Source organism: Manis pentadactyla, chromosome X, assembly GCF_030020395.1.
Source record: "Manis pentadactyla isolate mManPen7 chromosome X, mManPen7.hap1, whole genome shotgun sequence".
NCBI lineage: Eukaryota > Metazoa > Chordata > Mammalia > Pholidota > Manidae > Manis > Manis pentadactyla.
In genome coordinates, this window is record NC_080038.1 from 35,015,745 (window position 1) to 35,041,442 (window position 25,698).

General features: G+C 37.0%; 1 protein-coding gene across 2 annotated transcripts in view; it reads right to left on the bottom strand.

Annotated features, from left to right (window-relative positions):
• MED14 (mediator complex subunit 14) overlaps window positions 1-25,698 on the bottom strand; it is a 79,681-nt gene that overhangs the window by 49,978 nt on the left and 4,005 nt on the right. For both annotated transcript variants that reach the window (XM_036895347.2, XM_036895346.2), the window contains exons 2-10: window positions 25,021-25,047; window positions 22,589-22,694; window positions 16,898-17,071; window positions 16,108-16,237; window positions 15,510-15,638; window positions 15,107-15,214; window positions 14,469-14,601; window positions 5,382-5,532; window positions 4,773-4,884 (exon numbers count right to left, since the gene is read on the bottom strand). In XM_036895347.2, coding sequence (XP_036751242.1) covers window positions 4,773-4,884; window positions 5,382-5,532; window positions 14,469-14,601; window positions 15,107-15,214; window positions 15,510-15,638; window positions 16,108-16,237; window positions 16,898-17,071; window positions 22,589-22,694; window positions 25,021-25,047 — 1,070 coding nt within the window. The remainder of the gene's footprint in view (window positions 1-4,772; window positions 4,885-5,381; window positions 5,533-14,468; window positions 14,602-15,106; window positions 15,215-15,509; window positions 15,639-16,107; window positions 16,238-16,897; window positions 17,072-22,588; window positions 22,695-25,020; window positions 25,048-25,698) is intronic.

Genomic DNA, 25,698 nt, shown 5'->3' on the forward strand with positions numbered 1-25,698 from the left:
CACACACCTCAACAAACAAACAGCAAATAATCCAGTTAAAAAATGGGCAGAGGAGCTGAACAGACAGTTCTCCAAAGAAGAAATTCAGATGGCCAACAGACACATGAAAAGATGCTCCACATTGCTAGTCATCAGAGAAATGCAAATTAAAAACACAATGAGATATCACCTCATGCCAGTAAGGATGACCACCATCCAAAAGAAACAAATGTTGGTGAGTTTGTGGAAAAAGGGAACCCTCCTACACTGCTGGTGGGAATGTAAATTAGTTCAACCATTGTGGAAAGCAGTATGGAGGTTCCTCAAAAAGCTCAAAATAGAAATACTATTTGACCCAGGAATCCCACTTCAAGAATTTACCCTAAGAATGCAGCAGCCCAATTTGAAAAAGACACATGCACCCCTATGTTTATCGCAGCACTATTTACAATAGCCAAGAAATGGAAGCAACCTAAGTGTCCATCAGTAGATGAATGGATAAAGAAGATGTGGTACATATACACAATGGAATATTACTCAGCCATAAGAAGAAAACAAATCCTACCATTTGCAACAACATGGATGGAGCTAGAGGGTATTATGCTCAGTGAAATAAGCCAGGCGGAGAAAGACAAGTACCAAATGATTTCACTCATATGTGGAGTATAAGAACAAAAGAAAACTGAAGGAACAAAACAGCAGCAGAAGCACAGAACCCAAGAATGGACTAATAGTTACCAAAGGGAAAGGGACTGGGGAGGACGGGTGGGAAGGGAGGGATAAGGGCAGGAAGAAAAGAAAGGGGGCATTACGATTAGCATGTACACTGTTGGGGGGGCACGGGGAGGGCTGTGCAACACAGAGAAGACAAGTAGTGATTTTACAGCATCTTACTATGTTGATGGACAGTGACTGTGAACGGGGATGTGGTGGGGGGACTTGGTGAAGGGGGGAGCCTAGTAAACATAATGTCCTTCATGTAATTGTAGATTAATGATACCAAAATTAAATTTAAAAAAAAAAACAAAGAAAAAGCTGAAGGAACAAAACAGCAGCAGACTCACAGAACCCAAGAATGCACTAACAATTACCAAAGGGAAAGGGACTTGGGAGGATGGGTGGGAAGGGAGGGATAAGGGGGTGAAAAAGAAAGGAGGCATTACAATTAGCATGTATAATGGGGGGGGTGGGGGCACGGGGATGGACGTGCAACACAGAGAAGACAAGTAGTGACTCTACAGCATCTTACTACGCTGATGGACAGTGAGTGTAATAGGGTTTTTGGGGGGGACTTGGTGAAGGGGGGAGCCTAGTAAACATAATGTTCCTCATGTAATTGTAGATTAATGATACCAAAATAAAGAAAAAACAGAACAAGTTAAAGCATTATGTCCTAAAATGGTGGGTCAGGAGATCCTTTCCTATAGCAGTCCACATTCCAGAACTGTTCAGATTAAAGCCAGACTGAGGGGTCCAACCCCACGGGCAAGAGTCCCATCCCCTCCAAACCATGGTCTCCAAAGCACCATTCTCTAAAACTATGGTCTCTACAGACACCTAGGGCTTGAAGACCACTGCTGTAGCAACCCCCACCCCCACTATGGTTAGAGATCTAGGAAGAGCCTGCACTATCATTGTCAAATTACAGATGAAGAGAATGGGGCTCAAAGAGTATGACTTATTCAAGAGCATGCAGCTGAGCTCAGATCTTCTGGCTACTCAAGGAGTGACATCTCTACAAAATGCTGTTAAAGAAAAATCTTCACAACTTACACAAACAGCACACAAAACTATTCTATGGAAACAACAAAGGTTTGAGCTTAAATGGGTCCACTGATATGCCAAATTTTTCTTCAATAAATGTATTGAAAATTTTTTGTTTGGAGATTTGCAACAATTTGAAAAAATACCTTCTCTCCTCTAACTTACTTTTTTATAAGAATACAGTATATGATACACATAACATGCAAAGTATGTGTTAATCAATTATGTTATCAGTAGGGCTTCTGGTCAACAGTAGGCTATTAGTGGTTACCTTTTTGGGGAGTCAAATGTTATACCTGGAAATTCAACTGTGCCAAGGGTGAGAGAAGGAGGGAAGATGTGGCCCCTAACTTCTGCATTGTTCTAGGGTCAACTAAATTTAAATATCCCCTGGGCAACCATACTGAGTTTTTTACTTACTAAGCCTTGTTTACAGCTAAAGTAAACCATAGCCTATCAGAATATCACAAACCCCTATTTTCTGCAATCCCAACAAATGAAATTTTAGAATTTTACTATTTTGAGAAATTAGAAAAATTAAGATTGCAAAAATACTTAAAAGTCTTCTTTAAGAATAGAAGGGGAATTTCAACAAAGGTGCCAAGACAACTAAGTGAAGAAAAAAATGTCTTTTCAACAAATGTTGCTAGGACAACTGCATATCCCCACACAAAAGAATGCAGCTGGATCCCTGCCTCACACCATGCACGAACATTAAAAGTAATCTAAATGTTAAATGTAAGAGCTAAAGCTACAAAACTCTTAGAAGAAAACAGAAGCACATCTTCATGTTCTTGAGTTAAGAAATGGATTCTATAGGTATGATACCAAAGGCACAAGCAATGAAAGAAAAAAAGACAAATTGGACATTATCGAAATTAAAAACTTTAGTGTTATAAACAATATCATAAAGTGAAAAGACAACCCACAGAATGAGAGAAAATTCTTGCAAATCATGATCTATAAAAAGGGACTTAATCAGAAAAACACAAAGAACTCTTAACATAATAATAAAAAGATAAATAATGTGATTATAAAATGGGCAAAGGATGGAGACAGACATTGCTCCAAAGAAGATATACAAAAAGATGCTCAACAATCATTAGGGAAATGCAAATCAAAACCACAATGAGATACCACACCCACCAGAATGGCTAGAAACAAGAAGACACTCTGTGTTGGTAAGGATGTAGAGAAACTAGAACTTTCACACACTACTGGTGGGATTATAAAGTGGTGTTATAGACATGCCGAAAGATAAAACACACAGTTAACGTATGGCCCAGCCATTCCACTCCTAGGCATATATCCAAGAGAAATGACAACATAAGTCCACACAAAAACTGGTACACGAATGTTCATAGCAGCATTATTCATCATAGGCAAAAAAAGTAGAAACAACCCCATCAATAATGAATGGATAAACAAAATGTAGTATATCCATACAATGGATTATTTGACAATAAAAACAAAGTACTGAAACATGCTGTAATATGGACAAACCTCAAAAACATTACGCTAACAACAATATGTGGTAGACCACACATTACATGATTTCATTTATCCAGAATGTCTAGAACAGGCAATTCTATAAAGACAGAAAGTATATCAGTGGTTGCCAGGGGCTGGGGGAAGAAGTGAATGGGGAGCGACTGCTAATGGGTATAGGGTTTCTTTTTGGGATGATTAAAATGTTCCACAATTAGACTGTGGTGATGGTTGCACAACTTCTTGAGTACATTAAAAACCAATGAATGAGTGAATTGTATGTCAATTATATTTCAAAGCTTAAAAAAAAAAAGAACGAAAGGTGGGGAGGGTTATAAAGTGTGCTTCTAACCCTAAAGAGAATTTCATTTATACTTTTCAACCATAGTATTAGGTCTGTATTGAACATCTTGGCCTCAGGGATTAAAATGTTTGGGGTGGGGGGTCAGTGTGGTTAACTCCACTTCATCTTTAATTAAAATTATTGGGATCTGATGAATCTAATGGTAAGCCCTGATGGGGCCAATGGACATGCCCCCTCAAAATAGATTTAACCACTACATTCACCAGATATCTGGTATACCCTTTATTTCTTTAAGGCCCATATTGCATTTTTGTTAATTAAGCTACCCTTCCTCTAAGTCTTTAGCTTATCTTAGACCCTTTTTTTCACCTCTATTCTTTCACTTCCCTTGAATGAATACTGTATTCTAAATACAAATTTACTTTCCTGACTTTATGTCTTTTCTTCAGGCAGTGTTTTTATGTAATTTGTCAAAGTGATTTTAATCCAGTGATACCAGTCCATATCTAAGAAGCTGCTTTTTTAAGTATAATGGATTGAGCTGGGTTCTGTGATGAATGGCATTACCTTTGCTACTAGTGCTACTAAGACTTCGTATTTATATGGCACTTCACATATATCATCTTAACAAAAGGCTGTTCACTGTGGGCAAAAGGTAATCATGGACAACAACTGGGGTTGGGATAGTAAGTATGTTCATGATGATACTGTGAAACTATACTCATAGCATGAAAGCACTTCCTTTCTGAATGATTGTCCCCCAGAACTCTGAGTTATACTTAGAAGATTTTTCACTATGTATGCATATCTGTGTTTCATATTTGGAATCCTGCTAATGCATTAACAATTCAAAAAAATTTTTTTTAAGTGATAAATTCTGCATCACTCAAAGAGGCATATTTTATAAATATGTTATAAATATTTGCAAAGCTGTTCTTAGAAGAACTAAAATAAGTAAGATTCATATTAAAATGTTAAGCTGCCCTTCAGTTTCATATGCATACATTTCAAAATACACATACATTTCAAAAACAGGGCCAACCCAAATAAGAAAGAAGAAAATAAGGGAAAAGTCGGGACAAACTCAATAGATCACAAGTAAAAATGCAGAAATGCCTACTCTCCACAACAAAACAAGTATATCAGGAAAAAAGTCATAGTAAGAAAGACCCTTCATAAAATTAATGTAGACACTGATTTAAACAAAAGACAGAAATGCCAATTTAAAAGAACCTACAGTTTTCATTGGCATTGAAACCTCTAAGAATGGCCTTCAGTTCCTGGAGTTTCTGATGAGCTCGTGCATGGATGCTGTCAATCAGGAGTTTTTCTGTTGATAAGTGATCAATCTGCATAAACAAGAACAACAGAACTGTATGTACAATTTAAACATTTTTACTTTAAAAGACTTAGAGTAGACTATTGTGCTTTGAGATACTTCCTTTTAGAATCACACTGATTAAGTGGTAATCAGTAAAAAAAAAGCAAAGTTAAAGAAAACTCATATGGCACTTGTAGCTTAAGGACTATAGTCAATATTTTGGCAAGTATAGATCAAGATACTATATGTATCAGTTATTGTGATTAAATGGTGGACCTTAAAAATGAAATGGTGATCTCATTTAAATTACAAACTTTCAAAGAACATCTTAAAAATTTTACATTATAATATTAGATGTTAAAGAACAAATGTAGAAGCATAACATTACTTTAAAACAAGTTTCATAAAAGGTTTCAGAACAATTACGTATTTTAAAGAATTTGTGCTAAAAGTCTAAGTATAAATGGTAAGTTACATTATATTCATTTAATCAAACCAATATTAAAATATATTGAGATCTTTTACCTTCATGGCTCTTTCTACTAACTTGGAATCAGAACCTGGCAAAGGAGGATCATGAAAAATCTGTAAAGGCTTAGAGCCATCATTCTCATCAATTTTAATTGTAACTTTGTGAACAGATGCTGTCCCAGTTTTTCTCCCAAGAACCTGTTGACTAAAGAGAAAAAAGAAATATTAATGATTTTTTTTGAACACAGCCTGTTAACATTCTGAATAAAATAGAGACAAAATTTATTGTGCACCTTAACCAGGGCCTAGGACACGGCAGACCCTCATTGCCTGTGGAGGGTTAAATAAATTAATATTGGGAAGACAGTTATTCTATAATCCAACACAAAATTTGATGACTTTATTTAAAAAAAACACATTTTAAAAAATTTTTAAACAAAATACATGCTTACAAACCAAAAACTCCAGGACAAAATACCCTGTCTTCTAAGTGGTGTCTATTCATCTCTGATTCCTTTACAGAAAATAGGAATCAAAATTCAAACAGGGAATCGGAGACTGTGAACAGCTTGATACCGATTCTCTTCCAAAACTTTCCCCAAAAAAGATTTTATTATTTGTTTGATATTATATTATATTAGTTTCAGGTGTGCCACACAGTGATTTGACACATATACATTGTGAAATGCTCATGGTAAATATAGTTAGCATCTGTTACCATACAAAGTTATTACAGTATTATTAACTATATTTCCTATGCTGTACTTTTCATCCCCATGACTTATTTATTCTATAATTGGAAGCTTGTACCTCATGATCCCCATCATCTATTCCCCCCCATATTTCTCCCCTCTAGCAGCCACAAGTTTGTTCTCTGTATTTATGAGGCTATTTCTGTTTTGTTGTTGTTTGTTTAGACTCCACATATAAATGAAATCACAGGTACTTGTCTTTCTCTGATTTATTTCCCTTAGCATAATACCCTCTAGGTCCATCCATGTTGTTGCAGATGACAAGATTTCATTATTTTTTGTGGCTGAAGAATACCAAAAAATATTTTTTTATTTTATTTTTATTTTATTTTATTTTTTGTGAGGGCATCTCTCATATTTATTGATCAAATAGTTGTTAACCACAATAAATTTCTGTATAGGGGGGTCAATACTCAATGCACAATCATTAATCCACCCCAAGCCTAATTTTCGTCAGTCTCCAATCTTCTGATGCATAACGAACAAATTCTTACATGGAGTACAAATTCTTACATAGTGAATAAGTTACATGGTGAACAGTGCAAGGGCAGTCATAACAGAAGCTTTCGGTTTTGTTCATGCATTATGAACTATACACAGTCAGTTCAAATATGAATATTCATTTGATTTTTAAACTTGATTTATATGTGGATACCACATTTCTCTATTATTATTATTTTTAATAAAATGCTGAAGTGGTAGGTAGATACAAGATAAAGGTAGAAAACAGAGTTTAGTGTTGTAAGAGAGCAAATGTAGATGATCAGGTGTGTGCCTGTAGACTATGTGTTAATCCGAGCTAGATGAGGGCAATAAACATCCATGTATGCCAAAGATTTCTCTCAGAACATGAGGGGGGAGGTTCTAAGCCTCACCTCTGCTGCTCCCCATTTTCTCACCAGATGGCCCCCTGCGACTGTGCCTGTCTTAGGTTGTTCCTCCCTTGAGGAATCTTACCCGTCTCTGGCTAACCAGTCATCTTCCGGGGCCATACAGGGAAATGTTAAGTTGGTAAGTGAGAGAGAAGCCTTATTGTTTGAAAAGGTTAGCTTTTTACTTCTTTGCATATTTATACCCTGTGGCTTCTATGCCCAGCATTTGTCTTGAGGTGTCTTTACCACTTGGAGGAATTATGATACTCGGTAAATTCGACATGTGACACGAGTTCTATTTAAAGGTTGTGATTAGGTAGGAAGAAGAAAAGCTATAGAAGTAGCAGGCAGAAGAAAACCTGGGAAGATTGATTATTTCTTTGACATATCTTCTTGTAGAGTAACTTCAGCATATATAGGTTTTAAACAACTAATTAAATTGTGCACACACATTAACATAATAGGAATATAGTTACCTAACCAAAGCATACCTGTAATTACCAGCCATCTCCAGTGAAACCAAGAAAACCAGTTAGGCACCTTAGGCATTTGTGAAAACTTATCTATGATATGGTGGATATTGACCGACTGAACTTAAACAGTCTGAGAGAATTCAGATAAACTAGAACACCCCATTCCTGGGGACTGTTCATATCCCATATGTTCTTTTAATGATAAATAGTCTGTGGTTGTAAGATTTTGGAGTGCTACAATTTGCACTTCTCCTAATTCTTGGTTGAGTTCCAACAGTATAGATCCAGTCCAATTTTTGTTTTACTGTATGCACAGGCCAGCTTAGATATCTCCTTCATCTTTCCGATGGCAAGTCAAGGAACTGGTGGGATGAGTGCATCTACACCTGTGACAGTGCGTGGATCTTTGTTGAAGTTTTTTTTTTTTTTTTTTTTTTTTTTTTTCTGATCATCTTCTGTCATGAGTCTTCCCGAGAGTGCTGATGTTGGAAGTTCTTTTTCATATCGTATCTTAGTTCATTTTCGGGGTAGCCAAATTAGGCTTTGGTCCTCTGTATAAACACAAACAGACCCTTTGCCTACACTTTTATATGCCCTTTATATCATTGTGTAGAACTCATTAGAGGTCACCACATAGGAACTGCATTTTTTTTTTTAATTATTAATCTACACTTACATGACGAATACTTTGTTTAATAGGCTCTCCCCTATACCAGGTCCCCCCTATCTACTCCTTTACAGTCACTGTCCATCAGCGTAGCAACCTGCTGTAGAATCACTACTTGTCTTCTCTGTGTTGTACAGCCCTCCCCTTTCTCCCACCCCGCTATGGATGCTAATCTTAATACCCCTCTTTTTATGCCCCCCCTTATCCCTCCCTACCCACCCATCCTCCCCAGTCCCTTTCCCTTTGGTACCTGTTAGTCCATTCTTGAGTTCTGTGATTCTGCTGCTGTTTTGTTCCTTCAGTTTTTCCTTTGTTCTTATATTCCACAGATGAGTGAAATCATTTGGTATTTCTCTTTCTCTGCTTGGCTTGTTTCACTGAGCAAAATACCCTCCAGCTCCATCCATGTTGCTGCAAATGGTTGGATTTGCCCTTTTCTTATGGCTGAGTAGTATTCCATTGTGTATATGTACCACATCTTCTTTATCCATTCATCTATCGATGGACATTTAGGTTGCTTCCAATTCTTGGCTATTGTAAATAGTGCTGCGATAAACATAGGGGTACATTGGTCTTTCTCATACTTGATTGCTGCATTCTTAGGGTAAATTCCTAGGAGTGCAATTCCTGGGTCAAATGGTATGTCTGTTTTGAGCATTTTGATGTACCTCCATACTGCTTTCCACAATGGTTGAACAAGTTTACATTCCCACCAGCAGTGTAGGAGGGTTCCCCTTTCTCCACAGCCTCGCCAACATTTGTTGTTGTTTGTCTTTTGGATGGCAGCCATCCTTACTGGTGTGAGGTGATACCTCACTGTAGTTTTAATTTGCATTTCTCTGATAATTAGCGATGTGGAGCATCTTTTCATGTGTCTGTTGGCCATCTGTATTTCTTTTTTGGAGAACTGTCTGTTCAGTTCCTCTGCCCATTTTTTAATTGGGTTATTTGTTTTTTGTTTGTTGAGGCGTGTGAGCTCTTTATATATTCTGGACGTCAAGCCTTTATCAGATGTGTCGTTTTCAAATATATTCTCCCATACTGTAGGGTTCCTTTTTGTTCTATTGATGGTGTCTTTTGCTGTACAGAAGCTTTTCAGCTTAATATAGTCCCACTTGTTCATTTTTGCTGTTGTTTTCCTTGCCCGGGGAGATACGTTCAAGAAGAGGTCACTCATGTTTATGTCTAAGAGGTTTGTGCCTATGTTTTCTTCCAAGAGTTTAATGGTTTCATGACTTACATTCAGGTCTTTGATCCATTTTGAGTTTACTTTTGTATATGGGGTTAGACGATGTTCCAGTTTCATTCTCCTACATGTAGCTGTCCAGTTTTGCCAGCACCATCTGTTGAAGAGACTGTCATTTCCCCATTGTATGTCCATGGCTCCTTTATCAAATATTAATTGACCATATATGTCTGAGTTAATGTCTGGATTTCTAGTCTGTTCCATTGGTCTGTGGCTCTGTTCTTGTGCCAGTACCAAATTGTCTTGATTACTATGGCTTTATAATAGAGCTTGAAGTTGGGGAGTGAGATCTCCCCTACTTTATTCTTCTTTCTCAGGATTGCTTTCGCTATTCGGGGTCTTTGGTGGTTCCATACGAATTTTTGAATTATTTGTTCCAGTTCACTGAAGAATGTTGCTGGTAGTTTCATACGGATTGCATCAAATCTGTATATTGCTTTGGGCAGGATGGCCATTTTGACGATATTAATTCTTCCTAGCCATGAGCATGGGATGCGTTTCCGTCTGTTAGTGTCCCCTTTAATTTCTTTTAAGAGTGACTTGTAGTTTTCAGAATATAAGTCTTTCACTTCTTTGGTTAGGTTTATTCCTAGGTATTTTATTTTTTTTGATGCAATAGTGAATGGAGTTGTTTTCCTGATTTCTCTTTCTGTTGGTTCATTGTTGGTATATAGGAAAGCCACAGATTTCTGTGTGTTGATTTTGTATCCTGCAACTTTGCTGTATTCCGATATCAGTTCTAGTAGTTCTGGGGTGGAGTCTTTAGGGTTTTTTATGTACAGTATCATGTCATCTGCAAATAGTGACAGTTTGACTTCTTCTTTGCCAATCTGGATTCCTTGTATTTTTTTGTTTTGTCTGATTGCCGTGGCTAGGACCTCCAGTACAATGTTAAATAACAGTGGGGAGAGTGGGCATCCCTGTCTAGTTCCCGATCTCAGCGGAAATGCTTTCAGCTTCTCGCTATTCAATATAATGTTGGCTGTGGGTTTTTCATAGATGGCCTTTATTATGTTGAGGTACTTGCCCTCTATTCCCATTTTGCTGAGAGTTTTTATCATGAATGGATGTTGAACTTTGTCAAATGCTTTTTCAGCATCTATGGAGATGATCATGTGGTTTTTGTCTTTCTTTTTGTTGATGTGGTGGATGATATTGATGGACTTTCGAATGTTGTGCCATCCTTGCATCCCTGGGATGAATCCCACTTGGTCATGGTGTACGATGGTTTTGATGTATTTTTGAATTCGGTTTGCTAAAATTTTGTTGAGTATTTTTGCGTCTACGTTCATCAGGGATATTGGTCTGTAGTTTTCTTTTTTGGTGGTGTCTTTGCCTGGTTTTGGTATTAGGGTGATGTTAGCTTCATAGAATGAGTTTGGGAGTATCCCCTCCTCTTGTATTTCTTGGAAAACTTTAAGGAGAATGGGTATTATGTCTTCCTGTATGTCTGATAAAATTCCGAGGTAAATCCATCTGGCCCGGGGGTTTTGTTCTTTGGTAGTTTTTTGATTACCGCTTCAATTTTGTTGCTGGTAATTGGTCTGTTTAGATTTTCTGTTTCTTTTTGGGTCAGTCTTGGAAGGTTGTATTTTTCTAGGAAGTTGTCCATTTCTCCTAGGTTTCCCAGCTTCTTAGCATATAGGTTTTCATAGTAGTCTCTAATAATTCTTTGTATTTCTGCGGGATCCGTCGTGATTTTTCCTTTCTCATTTCTGATACTGTTGATTTGTGTTGACTCTCTTTTCCTCTTAATAAGTCTGGCTAGAGGCTTATCTATTTTGTTTATTTTCTCGAAGAACCAGCTCTTGGTTTCATTGATTTTTGCTATTGTTTTATTCTTCTCAATTTTATTTATTTCTTCTGTGATCTTTATTATGTCCCTCCTTCTGCTGACCTTAGGCCTCATTTGTTCTTCTTTTTCCAATTTCGATAGTTGTGACATTAGACCGTTCATTTGGGATTGCTCTTCCTTTTTTAAATATGCTTGGATTGCTATATACTTTCCGCTTAAGACTGCTTTTGCTGTGTCCCACAGAAGTTGGGGCTTAGTGTTGTTGTTGTCATTTGTTTCCATATATTGCTGGATCTCCATTTTGATTTGGTCATTGATCCATTGATTATTTAGGAGCGTGTTGTTTAGCCTCCATGTGTTTGTGAGCCTTTTTGCTTTCTTTGAACAGTTTATTTCTAGTTTAATGCCTTTGTGGTCTGAAAAGTTGGTTGGTAGGATTTCAATCTTTTGGAATTTACTGAGGCTCTTTTTGTGTCCTAGTATGTGGTCTATTCTGGAGAATGTTCCATGTGCACTTGAGAAGAACGTGTATCCTGTTGCTTTTGGATGTAGAGTTCTGTAGATGTCTATTAGGTCCATCTGTTCTAATGTGTTGTTCAGTGCCTCTGTGTCCTTAGTTATTTTCTGTCTGGTGGATCTGTCCTTTGGAGTGAGTGGTGTGTTGAAGTCTCCTAGAATGAATGCATTGCATTCGATTTCCTCCTTTAGTTCTATTAATATTTGTTTCAGGTATGTTGGTGCTCCTGTATTGGGTGCATATATATTTTTAATGGTTATATCCTCTTGATGGACTAAGCCCTTTATCATTATGTAATGTCCTTCTTTGTCTTTTGTTACTTTCTTTATTTTGAAGTCTGTTTTGTCTGATACCAGAATTGCAACACCTGCTTTCTTCTCTCTGTTGTTTGCATGAAATATCTTTTTCCATCCCTTGACTTTAAGTCTGTGCGCGTCTTTGGGTTTGAGGTGAGTCTCTTGTAAGCAGCATATGGATGGATCTTGCTTTTTTATCCATTCTATTACTCTGTGCTTTTGATTGGTGCATTCAGTCCATTTACATTTAGGGTGATTATTGAAAGGTATGAATTTATTGCCATTGCAGGCTTTAAGTTTGTGGTTACCAAAGGTTTAGGGTTAGCTTCTTTACTGTCTTACTGTCTAACTTAACTCGCTTGTTGAGCTATTATAAACACAGTCTGATGATTCTTTATTTCTCTCCCTTCTCATTCCTCCTCCTCCCTTCTTCATATGTTGGGTGTTTTGTTGTGTGCTCTTTTTAGGAGTGCTCCCATCTAGAGCAGTCCCTGTAGGATGCCCTGTAGAGGTGGTTTATGGGAGGCAAATTCCCTCAACTTTTGCTTGTCTGGGAATTGTTTAATCCCTCCTTCATATTTAAATGATATTCGTGCTGGATACAGTAGTCTTGGTTCGAGGCCCTTCTGTTTCATTGCATTAAGTATATCATGCCATTCTCTTCTGGCCTGTAGGGTTTCTGTTGAGAAGTCTGATGATAGCCTGATGGGTTTTCCTTCGTAGGTAACCTTTTTTTTCTCTCTGGCTGCTTGTAATACTTTGTCCTTGTCTTTGATCTTTGCCATTTTAATTATTATGTGTCTTGGTGTTGCCCTCCTTGGATCCCTTGTCATGGGAGTTCTGTGTACCTCTGTGGTCTGAGAGGCCATTTCTTCCCCTAGTTTGGGGAAATTTTCAGCAATTATTTCTTCAAAGACATTTTCTATCCCCTTTTCTCTCTCTACTTCTTCTGGAATACCTATGATTCTTATATTATTCCTTTTCGATTGATCACTCAGCTCTCTTAAAATTCTTTCATTCCTGGAGATCCTTTTATCTCTCTCTGCATCAGCTTCTCTGCGTTCCTGTTCTCTGTTTTCTAGTCCATTAATGGTCTCTTGCATCTCGTCCATTCTGTTTTGAAGTCCTTCCAGAGCTTGTTTTATTTCTGAATTCTCCTTCCTTAGTTCTTGCATATTTCTCTGCAAGTCCATCAGCATGGTTATGACTTTTGTTTTGAATTCTTTTTCAGGTAGACTGGCTAAATCTATCTCCCCAGGTTCCTTCTCAGGGGAAGATGTAGCAGATGCCGAAGCTGTCTGGGTTAGTCTTGTCTGGATCATATTTTTTTGCCTTTTCATGTTGACAGGTGCTATTGACTGTCAGCTGGGAGGGCCAAAATTTTCACTTGCTACTGGCCTTTCTTTACTGGGACAACTGCGACCCCTAGTGGCTTGTGTTGGGTAATTGCGTGTAGACTGGGTCTTTGTGTCTTGCCCGGCCGGAAGGGAGAAATTTCCCTTTCTGTGGGCGGAATTTGTCTCAGGCTGCCTCTCTGCTTTCGCAGCGCCCAGTGGGGTAATGGATGGGGGGGCTGCTTGACTGTTTGCCTCCGTGAGGGGTCTCAGAGCTGTTGCCCAGGGGGTTAGTGCACCCGGTTTTCCCTGTAATTTCCAGCTGCTGTACTGTGACCTGGGTTGTTTCCGTCAAGCTGTTAAGTCCCTGTCCCTTTAAGACTTTCAAAAAGCCCCCGCTTTTCTTTGTCACAGGGGCATCAGCTTCGGCACCCGCTCAGAGGTCTTACTCCCTGTTCCCCCAGTATCCAGGGCCCCCTGGGCATGTACTGTGTCTGCGCTCTGGCCCGGATGGCTGGGGCTGGGTGTTCGGCAGTCCTGGGCTCCGTCTCCCTCCCGCTCTGCCTATTGTTCTCCCGCCGGGAGCTGGGGGGATGGGCGCTCGGGTCCCGCCGGGCCGGGGCTTGTATCTTACCCCTTTCACCAGGCGCTGGGTTCTCGCTGGTGTAGCTGCAGTCTGGCCACTGTCCTGCGTCTTCTGGTCTCTCTTTTAGGGCTAGTTGGGTTTGTTGTATTTTCAAAAGTATATATGTTTTTGGGAGGAGATTCCCACTGTCCTACTCACGCCGCCATGTTGGCTCCGCCTCTCCAAAAAATATTTTTAAAGGCACAATTCAAAATGTAAAACTGTGATAAGGAAGAGTGTTTTTGAAAATAATACCCACCAATCTAAATCAATGATCTTTTAGCAATTGGATTCGAGCCCAGAGTAATCTAACTTTTAAAGAAAAGTAAGTCTTAGTACAAATACATAGATGTCTACGTATTTCAAACATGCCATGTTCTAAGACAGGTGTCAGTTATGGCTGTCCTATGTAGTTTGTACGATACCACAGGACCTTACTATACAAAATCATGTTGCTAGAGGTGCACAGCTACTGGTATATAGTAAATCAGATGTATGAGAGGAAAAGAGAAACAAAAAGACAGTATTCACAAAGCTTAACCCACCAGCATCAACTTTACTTACTTCCAAACTGAGAGAGAGAGGCACTTTCCAGCATGATATCTTTCCACCTGCACAAGGTCTCCCCACCGCTCTCGGATTAACATTAGAGTTTGAGAGTGTAGCACTTCTAACTGAAGTGATAAGCAGAAAGAATCTGATGGATCTTGTTAAGCCAATTTAATATATTAGCACAAAAGCCAATAAAGTACAAGCCAACTTAATTTAACCAAAGCTCTATTTCCAAAAAGGTGACTATGAAAAAACTCTCTGGAATTTTATTTCTCCAATGACTTTCCTGAAAAAGTGTTAATAATTTGTAGCACAATTTTAGAAAAAGGTCTTTTAACTAATCTAAACAAATTACATTGTCCAAGCTAACCCTTAATTCATCATAGCTTAGAGAACACAGGTAGACCAAATAGTACTGTTTCTAACTCATCATTTTTGTTCTTACCTGCAAAGTAATATTTAAAACTTGGTTTATCACAGGTTTATCACTACTCTTCACATTGACCAGTTCCCCAGCCCCATTTCTGCCCAAAAAAGTAGAAAAGGAAGTCTAGGCTGCTATGGTTCAGGACTAGGAGCAAGTAGGAATGTGGGGGAAGAGGGAGACACAAATTCCTTACAAATACATGTCTCAAATTTCAGAAGGATACGTAGGCAGTTGTACATGTCCTGAAGAGGTTTCTCATCAGCAAAAAGCCTAGATTGCACCAGCTGATGGATAAAGTCGATTTGCATACTATGAACCAAGGTTCTCCCATCTTTCATTGGCAGGAGAAAAGAAGGTGGTTAATCAGAAAAGAGTTATAGTACCAACTAAGGAAGAGTAGAGTAACTGACAATGAATTAAAAAAAAAACTGAAGTTATCTATGGAAACTACAGAACATTATACTTGAGAAACATTGAAACCTCTATGGTTAGTAGGTAGTCAAGAGTATCATAAACTCTGCTCCAAATTATAGGATAAATTGCTAGTGAGAATGTTTCAATAATATAAAAACATCAAACACTTAAATCAATACTTATGATTTAATCAGTATTTATGATTCACCCACCTCCTGTTTCCTTATCCTCGACTAGAATTTCTAGCTTGAGAAGACGCCATGGAACATCAGGATCATCTCCCATCACGGTCAAGGTGGCTTCAAATTCTCCTTCAACTCGAAACTTCACTCGGCCATTTGCTTTTAGAAAAAGAATTAAGTATATACTTTGCTAGAAAATAAGCAGCTTCCTGCTAACCTAGAACTTTCAGTTTTGGTTATAAGAAATTTTAAACATGTTGAATGTTCCTTCAAAAGTGTCACAATTCAGTCATTCCTGCTAAGCAGTAGCCAGCATCCGGATCATAAAGAAACTAAAGGCAACTCTTCTAACATCAATGAACAGTATTTTCTTGAGGCTCAATCCAGGGATTTTGTGTCTCCTCCAGCCCCAAGGGATCTCACCCACTCTCCAGCTTCAAATAGCAACATTGTATTTCCAGGTACTGAAGAGAAATGATAGGGCTGGCAAAGTCACAGATTCGAATACCATAAGAACTGTAGGTCAAAACTTCATAATGATATTTCTTTGAATAAAATGCCAAAAGCTATTTCTAAAAAAATTCTAAAAAGTCAATTCTTAAAAAAAAAAAAAACTTTAGGTACATACCAACTGTAAGATTTGCTAACTGAGGAGGAAGATCTGTGGTTACAAGCCTATGTCTAAGAATCTGGTTCAGCTGGTGAAGGGTGGCTTGTTTCTCAATTTTGGTAATTGGGTCTGGAGGAATAATTTTATCCTACAAAAGAATTTAAGTGATTTTAAAATAATGTATAAGGATGCTTAATTTTTACCTGTACCTGTCTTAACACAGTATTTTCTTACTTTACCCAAGAGAAACTCAACTCTCATTTCTGCAATCTATAGCCAGTAATAGTGATGATTACTATCGTGCTTGAGTATTCCAATTATTCCACCAGCCACCCAGCTAAGATGGTAATGCAACACAATCTTCTTCATGCTCTATTTATGAAACCCACCTTAATGTCACTAGATGACTTCCACTACTTCTTGAAAGTATAAAACACAATAGCACCAAGTCAGTAAACAACTACCACAACATTAAATTAGAGAAAAACAAACTTCCAAAAAGCAACTGGCATGCAGTAGTTTCACATCTGAAACAGATGTAAGTCATATTTGTACATCTGTTCACTCTCACACACAAAAAATGATTCACTCATTTTGATAGTTACTCACATTCTGGCCTCAATTTATTTCAAACCCCCACAATTTTAGGATAGAGAAAAAAAGTGAGCTACATGAAATACTTGTTTTAAGAATACAGAACAGTTTCTTGATGGGCTATTTAATAACAGAGTAGAATCCAGTGCCAAAGCCTTCAACTTTTAAGAACAGGGTGGTCTGGTGGGGTGGGAGGGGTGGGCAGTGGACTTACCCTAATGCAGGTGGGCAGTCGTGGATAAGACCCAGTAGTCAGTACGTCAATGGCATATGGGATGGCAAAACTAGGCAGGCGTGCATGGACTAGGGCATCTCTAGCTAATGAGGCCAGGCGATCAGCTGTGTCCACAAAGAGGATGGCTTGCTGATCTAAAAAGCTTGAGATCATCTTTAAAGCAAAGAGTAAATGTATTTACCTTCCTTGACAACTACCTGCTTTTCACTTCAAATATTATTGGTTCATTCCAAAGTAAACTTCAAGGGGAATTAATAAAGATATTTCCATATTTCAGAATATTTCCTCAAAAAATTCCTAGCAATTTGAAGAAAAAGTATTTGATACCTTTGTATTTGACTTTAAAATTGTAACTTTTTATCACTTTAAGTAAAAGGTTTTCTAATTTGTTTCTCCATCTTTAACATTACACATACATAATATCAGAAGTTAGGAAAAATAAGTAAAATAAAATGCTTTTTACTCTTACAGACTTTTAGAAGTACTTGTTAGTAAAGTAGTTAAAAGCATGGACACCTGGATCCAGATTGCCTTGGTCTCAATTTTTAATTCTGCAACTTGCTAGCCCTATCACCTTAGACAAGTAATTTAACCTCTCTGTGCCTCAGTTTTTTTCAACTGTAAAATGGAGATGGTAATAGATTTCCAATCTCATGAAGTTGTTTGCGCATATAAAACCTTTAGAATAGTGCCTAGAACACAAAAAAATACTCGATAAACATTGTCCATTATGAGACCTAGGTCAACTTCACACCCAGTACAGAAATCCTTTCCATCAGTTTTCTACTTAATGCACTTCTAGTAGAGCTCATCACAGAGCTGAGAACTATTTCTTGGAACTTACCATCCTTACTCCTCTGCCTGGAAATGCTACAATTTATCAGTGGCCAACTTACAACATTGTATCCAGAGTTAATACTATGTATCTCTTTCTCTGGCAAACACCATGCCCTACATTTTCTCAGTACTTCCACGCTAATTTTATTATCTGATTTTCACAAATCTAAGAAATAGACAAAACCAGATAATTATACCACCTTAGAAATATGAAAAATTGAAGCTTAGGTCAATATACTTGCCCAAGGATATCCAACAATCAGAGAAGCTAGAACCAAAAACCAAAAACCTTTCTTCTAACTCTTAGGTAGACCTGCATAACCCAGTAGAAGTGCTGCCTTCTATGACTGCTAAAATAGATGTCTACCAATGCCACCAACATTAACTTCTTATTAGCAGTCACAATGCTGCTAGCACATAGTGAGCTTAGAGTCACTTAAAAGGCCTTGACCTTTTGTATGTGAATCTCTACCAAGCAAGGTCCCCTTTCCTATCCTGAACCTAAAGCAGGACTGCAGTCTGTCTGACTTCAACATATTAAAACCATCTTGAATCCTGCTTCTCTCAGCTTCTGAGCTGGTTTTTTAGATCATCCCAAGTCTCACTTCAGTCAGAACACTGTAAAAATGCTTATCAGACCAAAGCCAAGGCCAAAAAACACCCAAGACCTCACTCCAGGAAGACATGCACTACTCTAGTGAAGTACCACAGTTTATCCAGCCCATACTGCTCCACCTTAAACATAGGCAATTAATGAAACACTCTCTAAACTACCTTGCTCAACTCAAAACACACTAGCTTCAGCTATCGCCCTTTGACCTAGAAATCTAATAAAGATAAAACTTCAGGTTTGAGTAACTTACTAGTGAATCCACCTATGTTCCTAATGATCATCAAATTCTTTTTTTAAGTACTCACACACCAGTTGTTAATACAGTTGATAATATTCTCCTTTAAAATTTAACTGAGCACTGAATACACATTTTTCTAAGGAAAATATATATAAATGGCCAAAAGTTCATGAGAAGATGTTCAATATCAATAGTCATCAGAGAAATTCAAATCAAAACCACAATGAGTTACCACCTTCACACAGTCTATGAGGAAGCCTCATACACTGCTGGTGGTAATGCAAAATGGTATAGCCATTTTGGAAAACAGTCTGACAACTCCTCAAGTGATTACACATAGTTACCTTATGACCCAGCCATTCCACTCCTAGGTATATAACCAAGAGAAATGAAAACATACGTCCACACAGAAACTTATACATGAATGTTTCTAGCAACCTCATTTATAATTGCCCAAAACTGACCTAAATGTCCATTAACTGATGAATGGATAAAGTGCAGTAGATCCATACATTTCAAATATAAAATCAAATATAAAAAAGAATGAAGTACTGCTTCATGCTACAACATAGATGAACCTTAGCATTATGCTAAGTGAAAGAAATCAGTCACAAAACACCACGTATTATGATTCCATTTATATGAAATATTCAGAATAGGCACATCCATGGAGACAGAAGATTAGTGGTTACTTAGGGCTGGTGGGGAGTGGGGGGCGCTTGCAGGTGACAGCTAAAGGGTACAGGTTTTCTTTTTGAGGCCATAAAAATATTCTAAAATTGACTGGGGTGATAGCTGCAATTATCCATGAATATACTAAATACCACTGAATTGTACATTTTAAATGGGTGGATTATATAGTTAAATATATCTTGAGTTGTTTTTTAAAAAACTCTAGGAGAATGAGAGATATTTTCTCTTTTTCTTAGATAAAACTTGATCCAGAATGTTTTATCATTACTCAGAGTTCTATAAACTGTGTACAGTAGTTCCCCCTTATCTGTAGTTTCAACTACCCACAGAACACCAGTCTGGAAGCAGATGATCCTCTTTCTGAGGTATTGTCAGGTCAATAGTAGGCTAGCACTATGTCACAATGCCTACATCATTCACCTCACTTGTCTCATCACATAGGCATTTTATCATCTCACATCACCACAAGAAGATGGGTAAGTAGAGTATAAGATATTTTGAGAAAGACCACATTCACGTAACTTTTACTACAGTACACTGTTATAATTGTTCTATTTTATTATTATTGTTGTTAATCTCTTACTGTGCCTAATTTATAAATTAAACTTTATCATAGGTATGTATGTGTAGGAAAAAATATAGTATATATAGGGTTTGGGCCTATCCACAGTTTCAGGCATCCACTGGAAGTCTTAGAACATCTCCCTGACGGATAAGCGGGGACTGCTGTATTTATACACTCAGCTATACATATGATACGTCTGGCATAGCCAAAGATCATTATCTGTTAAAAACCTCTAATGAGACTAGTAAAATAATTATTCGGTTGAGAACAGAAGTGTAAAAACATGAATAATCCTTTGATTCCCTAGCTGATGCACTTTATCACTCACATAAACATATCTGTATCTACATTCACAAAACAAAAATAACAAAACTTTATGTAAGTTAAATATGAGACTATATTCAGAACGTGACTTACTGATAAGCCAATTCAAAAAATGAATAGAAGAATGCTATGCTATACTATGAGTTAATGAAAGATGAATACAATATGATATAATATCAAAACCAAGAGTTTTGGATTTCATTTTATATTTTATTACTGAAGCATAACTCAGTTGAATCAAACAGGTAATTCAAATACCCATGATATAATTAGGGATTTAATACCAGATTTGAAAAACTGAACACTTGGATTTGATACACTTCAGTAATACATAACTTTTCATTGAAAGTTTGAACATCTTTAAGAAAACATTATCCCAAATTAAATAATTATTGAAAAGAAACCTTAGGCTTTTAAGAAATACTATACTATGCTTCTTCATTTTAGCCAAAATAGATTCATTAGACTTGCTGCCCAAATTTTCAAAACAACGAAGTGAATTGTAAACTCTCTGATAAATAAGCTTGGAATAAGTCTGTTTATTAATATTTACAATAAAAACTATTCTTTGAATGATGCTTTACAGTGTACAAATGACCTTCTGTCTATAAACTTTAATTTCCCAATCACATCAACAAACAGATGAATAAAAGGATCTTCCCCCCGCCACCGTAAGGAAAATGGTATTTGGTACAAAATATTCTCCCACTAAACAAACTTTGATCTGTGTTATACAGAAAGGATGATAGCTTGCTCCTAGACACAAAGAGTATGTGGCTAGAATGTGTCTTACAGAATTCTACCAGTCTTGTCATTGGCTTAGCTGGCAGAGCTGGAATTGACATTAACTTCAGTGAAAATCAGGTTTTTTTTTTTTAACTTAAAATAACATTTTTCTAGAATTTCAAATCCTCCAACTTCTTCATAACCTCTTTTCTTCTTTCACTTTATCAACTTTCATATAGGCTTTATGTCTAATGATTAGAGAACCTAGTGACACTGAGGACAGCAAATGCAGTGGACTAAAATAATGGTGAGATGTCAGGAAATCATAGGCAGAAATACAATTGTGTTAAATTTCTTTCTGGAGTGGAATTTTATGGAATAGGCAAAACCCAATAGATTTACAAATATAATAGTACTATATAAAAATATTTTCAACTTAGCTTGTCAGAGCATGAAAAATAAATTTATTACGGTACTTCTACACTGAGTAGCTGCTAATTTTTATTTATTCAGGAATTCTGATAAACTTAAGAGAATTTAAAAATGACTCGAATATAATTTAACCAATGTAAAGGTGTTTCTCTGCTTTCACCTATAAAAACTGGTAAAATTCTTATAAGTCACTACATAAGTAAATGGAAAAAGAAATTTGAGCATCAGTGTCAAGCTTACTTAGAGAATCTACCCAGTTTTCCCACTTTCCAAATACAATTGACAGTGGCTAGGTTACTTAGCCTTGCAGGGCTAAGCCTGGAAAGCTGATCTTAAAGTGAATAAATGCTCTCATTATTTTAGGACTTCATTCATTTTATAGTAATTACTCCACCCTTTCCAATATGAACTCCATGCTCTTCATTAGAAGCAACTGAAGTAAAACAGGAGGGAGTAACTGTATGTCTCCTCTGTGGACACTACACTATCCTCCCCAAGTTATGAGCTCAACAGGCTAACAACACAAAATCCCTATTGATGTTTTTCCTCCTTAACACTTCTTAAACATAGCTTAAAACTTTTTTGGTAAAAACAGATTTTAGCACCTTTGGTAGAATTCACTACACATGACCCCTCTGAATTCAAGAGTGATTAAACAGTCAAAAGCTTATGAGCTTCTTAAGGGCAGTGACTGTGCCTTATTTAAGTCTCTATCCACCATCCCCAATACCCCGTGCTCAATAAAGGTTAGGAGAATGAGTAGATGAATAAACAAATGAACTCATAAATGCTCATCGATCAATGACCTTGAATAAGTCATTTAACTTCTAGGAACTTTATATCCTCATCTGTCAAATAAGAAGAAAATATCAACTCTGCCATTACCAGAGGGTTGTCAAGAATCAATAGTCAAAATTTAGGGAGTAATTTGCAAACTCTAAGGAATGGTACAAATGTAAGCTGTTTTCCCCCTTTACTTCAAGTTTCATATTTAATATCTTGCAGTGTAATGATGTCTTCAGATATTGCCTACTCCTTTTTTCTGATCAGTTTTTTTCTGATCAGGTGTCCATGAACAAATACTAAGTTTCTACAGAAATGTATTATACATTATCATATAGCAATGATTACTCATGTAAGTAAAATCAGCAGATATAAATTAAAGCTAAAATTAGAAACTGTGTCTATTGTAAGTTAACATTCCAAAAAGTTATCTTAAATAAAATCAGAAGTTTAACTCACCGCACATTTTTCCACTTTGCCAGCATTATTAGCCCATTTTACTAAAGCTAATAATCGAACAAAGAGTTGGCGTGTCCGGCTAGCAAACTGCACTATTTCTATTTTCCTATAAAATAAAACAATTCTTAATGAATCAGCAGATTTGAAAGAGTATTTCACAATTTTTTTCATCTGAGCTAAAATATGAATCCATCTTTGTTTACAACCTTATAACCATTACAATGAACCACCTAAACTATTTATCTAAATATGAATTATTGTCATAGTTTTTATACCACCTACATATGCTTCATTTTTTTTTACTTTTGAGTAATAAATCCAATGGAATGTTTTAGCAATGAATCACATTTTTAATGTTAATTTTATGATATAATAGAAGTTGTTTACTAAAATACACTAAATTCACAGGTATAACATTACTATATAATGGATTATAGAGGGGACCAAATTAGGAGTTTCAATTATGAATTTCATAATTGAAATAAGTTATAAATTAGTGACCATTTTGTTAAGAGAAAGGAATTGAAGTAGATCTTTACCAAAGCTTGAAACTGTATTATTTCTACAAATGGGCCCATTTCTCATCTTACAAGAGAATGATTTAAAAATTTGTATAATGAAAGAACTTAATTATATAACTCCTTACCAAATTAATTTCAATGACATACTTAGATATTAAATTATCCAAGCAAAGTTAAAGTAAGTTGAGTACTAATAATTAAAGCTAGAAGGTCTGTCACGTATCTATTTTTATGCTATACCCTCTACAATGTTTTCTCTCCAATACTAATCAGCATTTTCATCATCTCCCCATAAAGCCTTAAAAGCTTTACATAGTGACTCAATGTGTGAGCTAAATCTCTCACCATCATGTCAACTACAAAACTCATAAGCATACCTTTCATCTTTTACTTTAAGACACTGAAGAAAATATTCAACAGACCAGGACTGATGACAGGACCTGGGTGGACACCAACCTCCCTCCAAGTAGACTCTGACCTATTAATCTTGGTACAGTGTTCAATGACCTACAGATCCAACCCCTATCTCTGCATCTCCCCAATAGCAATAGTATGATGCAATGCACCAAAATACGTTTTTGCTGAAGTATAATTCTGAATGAAGACAACAGAGTCTAGCTCCTACTGTGAGCACATACGTAGCCCACAAATAACCTGAAAGGCTTCCTTTAGGTTCAGCCAGCAATATGATTATTGGTAGTACAAAGAGAAGAATCAAGACAGATATGATTATGACTCTGCCAGTGTCTCTGAAGGATCCTAGGAGATAAAACAAGCAGAGCATCAAAAGCAAGACCAGGACACAGCAGAAATGTTAAATGTACATTAAGATCTGGCAGCCACCTCATGCTAGGAGCCTTAGTACTGTCACTCTAAGTCAGCAGCAGCTTACAGAGGATGCAAGGTCTCTGCTCCCCTCCTATAGCAAAACATATTTGTGTATTAACTCTGTTTTCTCAAATGAGCTCCTCTACTGAAAAGGTGACACCCCATTTTGTAAACTATTATAATACAAGGGTTTTTTTTTTGACAACACGGTCTCAAGAGATACACAGCATGAATTGGTTTTTCAAGGCCATTTCCTTACCCCAGAAGGGTCAGAACAAATCCCAACTTTCATTTCCTTCCTTTAAAACTGACCAGCTAAACCCTAACACAGGTATGCTTCAAACATTTCTTCTACCTCTACATTTTCAAAATATGTATAATCTATCAGAAAGGTCAATTGAGGGTGGGCATAGAGTGTAGTCATTAATGCTAAAATACTCCCTAGTGACTTGGTAACAACAAAAAAAAATCAACCAAGCAGCAGAAGTAGTGCCAAAGATACAGTCAAGTAGCCCATACTGTGGCTACAATTTAAATCTCCACCACATGATTTTTTTGAAACCTTAATTTACCTTGTTACTTTGGTCTATGGAAACATACTGTTCAGTTTTGCCTTAAGCCCCCAAATCCAACTGAATGAAAATTCTAACTATAAAACAGGAAAAGCAGTAGTCAAATGTCAATTCTCTAAAGATATTTAATAGCACCATTGCAGCAAATGGTAAATTAGCAGCCAACTTTCTAAAGTCAGTCTGCTCCTCTGCTTCTTCCATTAAGGTCTGTATCTTCTACACATCTTTCAATCCCCCTCAAGGACTTGACCTGGTCAGTGACTCAATAAAGGTTTCTAGAGCAGAAGGTCCAGAGCTGGTCTCACACCAGGAATTGTCAAGAATGAGGAAATTACATTTCCCAGGGCTCCCTAAACACATGGTGTAAAAATCATGCTAGAAATTCTGGACTTAGTTGTCTGATCCACAGCCCTACCACCCATGCCCACCCACACACTCTCACTCTTTCTCATACACACACACCCATAGATACATCAACGCAGACTCAGATTTAAGGTTTGTTCATACTCACCTTTCCACATCAGATTTCCTTGGTAGTCTACGAAGAAAAAAAAGAAATTGACTAAATGTATGTGTACCTTCATCAAGATATGGTAATGGTCTTTACTTTGACTCTATTAAATATCTTTGTGTTTCAGAAAAGTGGATAAATAGCCACTATAGGCTTGTGTGGTCACCTACTCTGTTTTTATGAGGTTCCAGCAGTATGGCTCTAAGGGAAAAACCAACAAAGGAACATTTCTCTCCATTCAAAATACTTCAAAAGGTATTACATGAACCTCAAACATTAAAAAGCCTAAGTCTTACATTAGCACATTATATCATAGAGAATCAGGGAAAATATTCCTTTCAGCCCAAAATGGTCACAGATGCAGAGTACTACTTGGTTGCTAGCTTCCTCTGTACCCAGTGAAACCTTGCTTCCAAGCAATGCCATGTTTTGTTATGGTGGGCCAAACTGAAAGCTAAGCACACAAAAGGGCCAGTGTCAGCCAAGGGTTTTATAGTCCTTATGATACTGCACGGTGGCTAGATGTAAATGATTACTTTTAAACAGCTCCAGCAAGGTTCTGAATTCCTTTTCTCTAGTTCTCCAGTACTGACAGCTAACAACCAATGTCATTAATTTCCTTGATAACATATACCATTTAACACTTTCACATCCACTGATGCTAAGCAAAGGACTTGG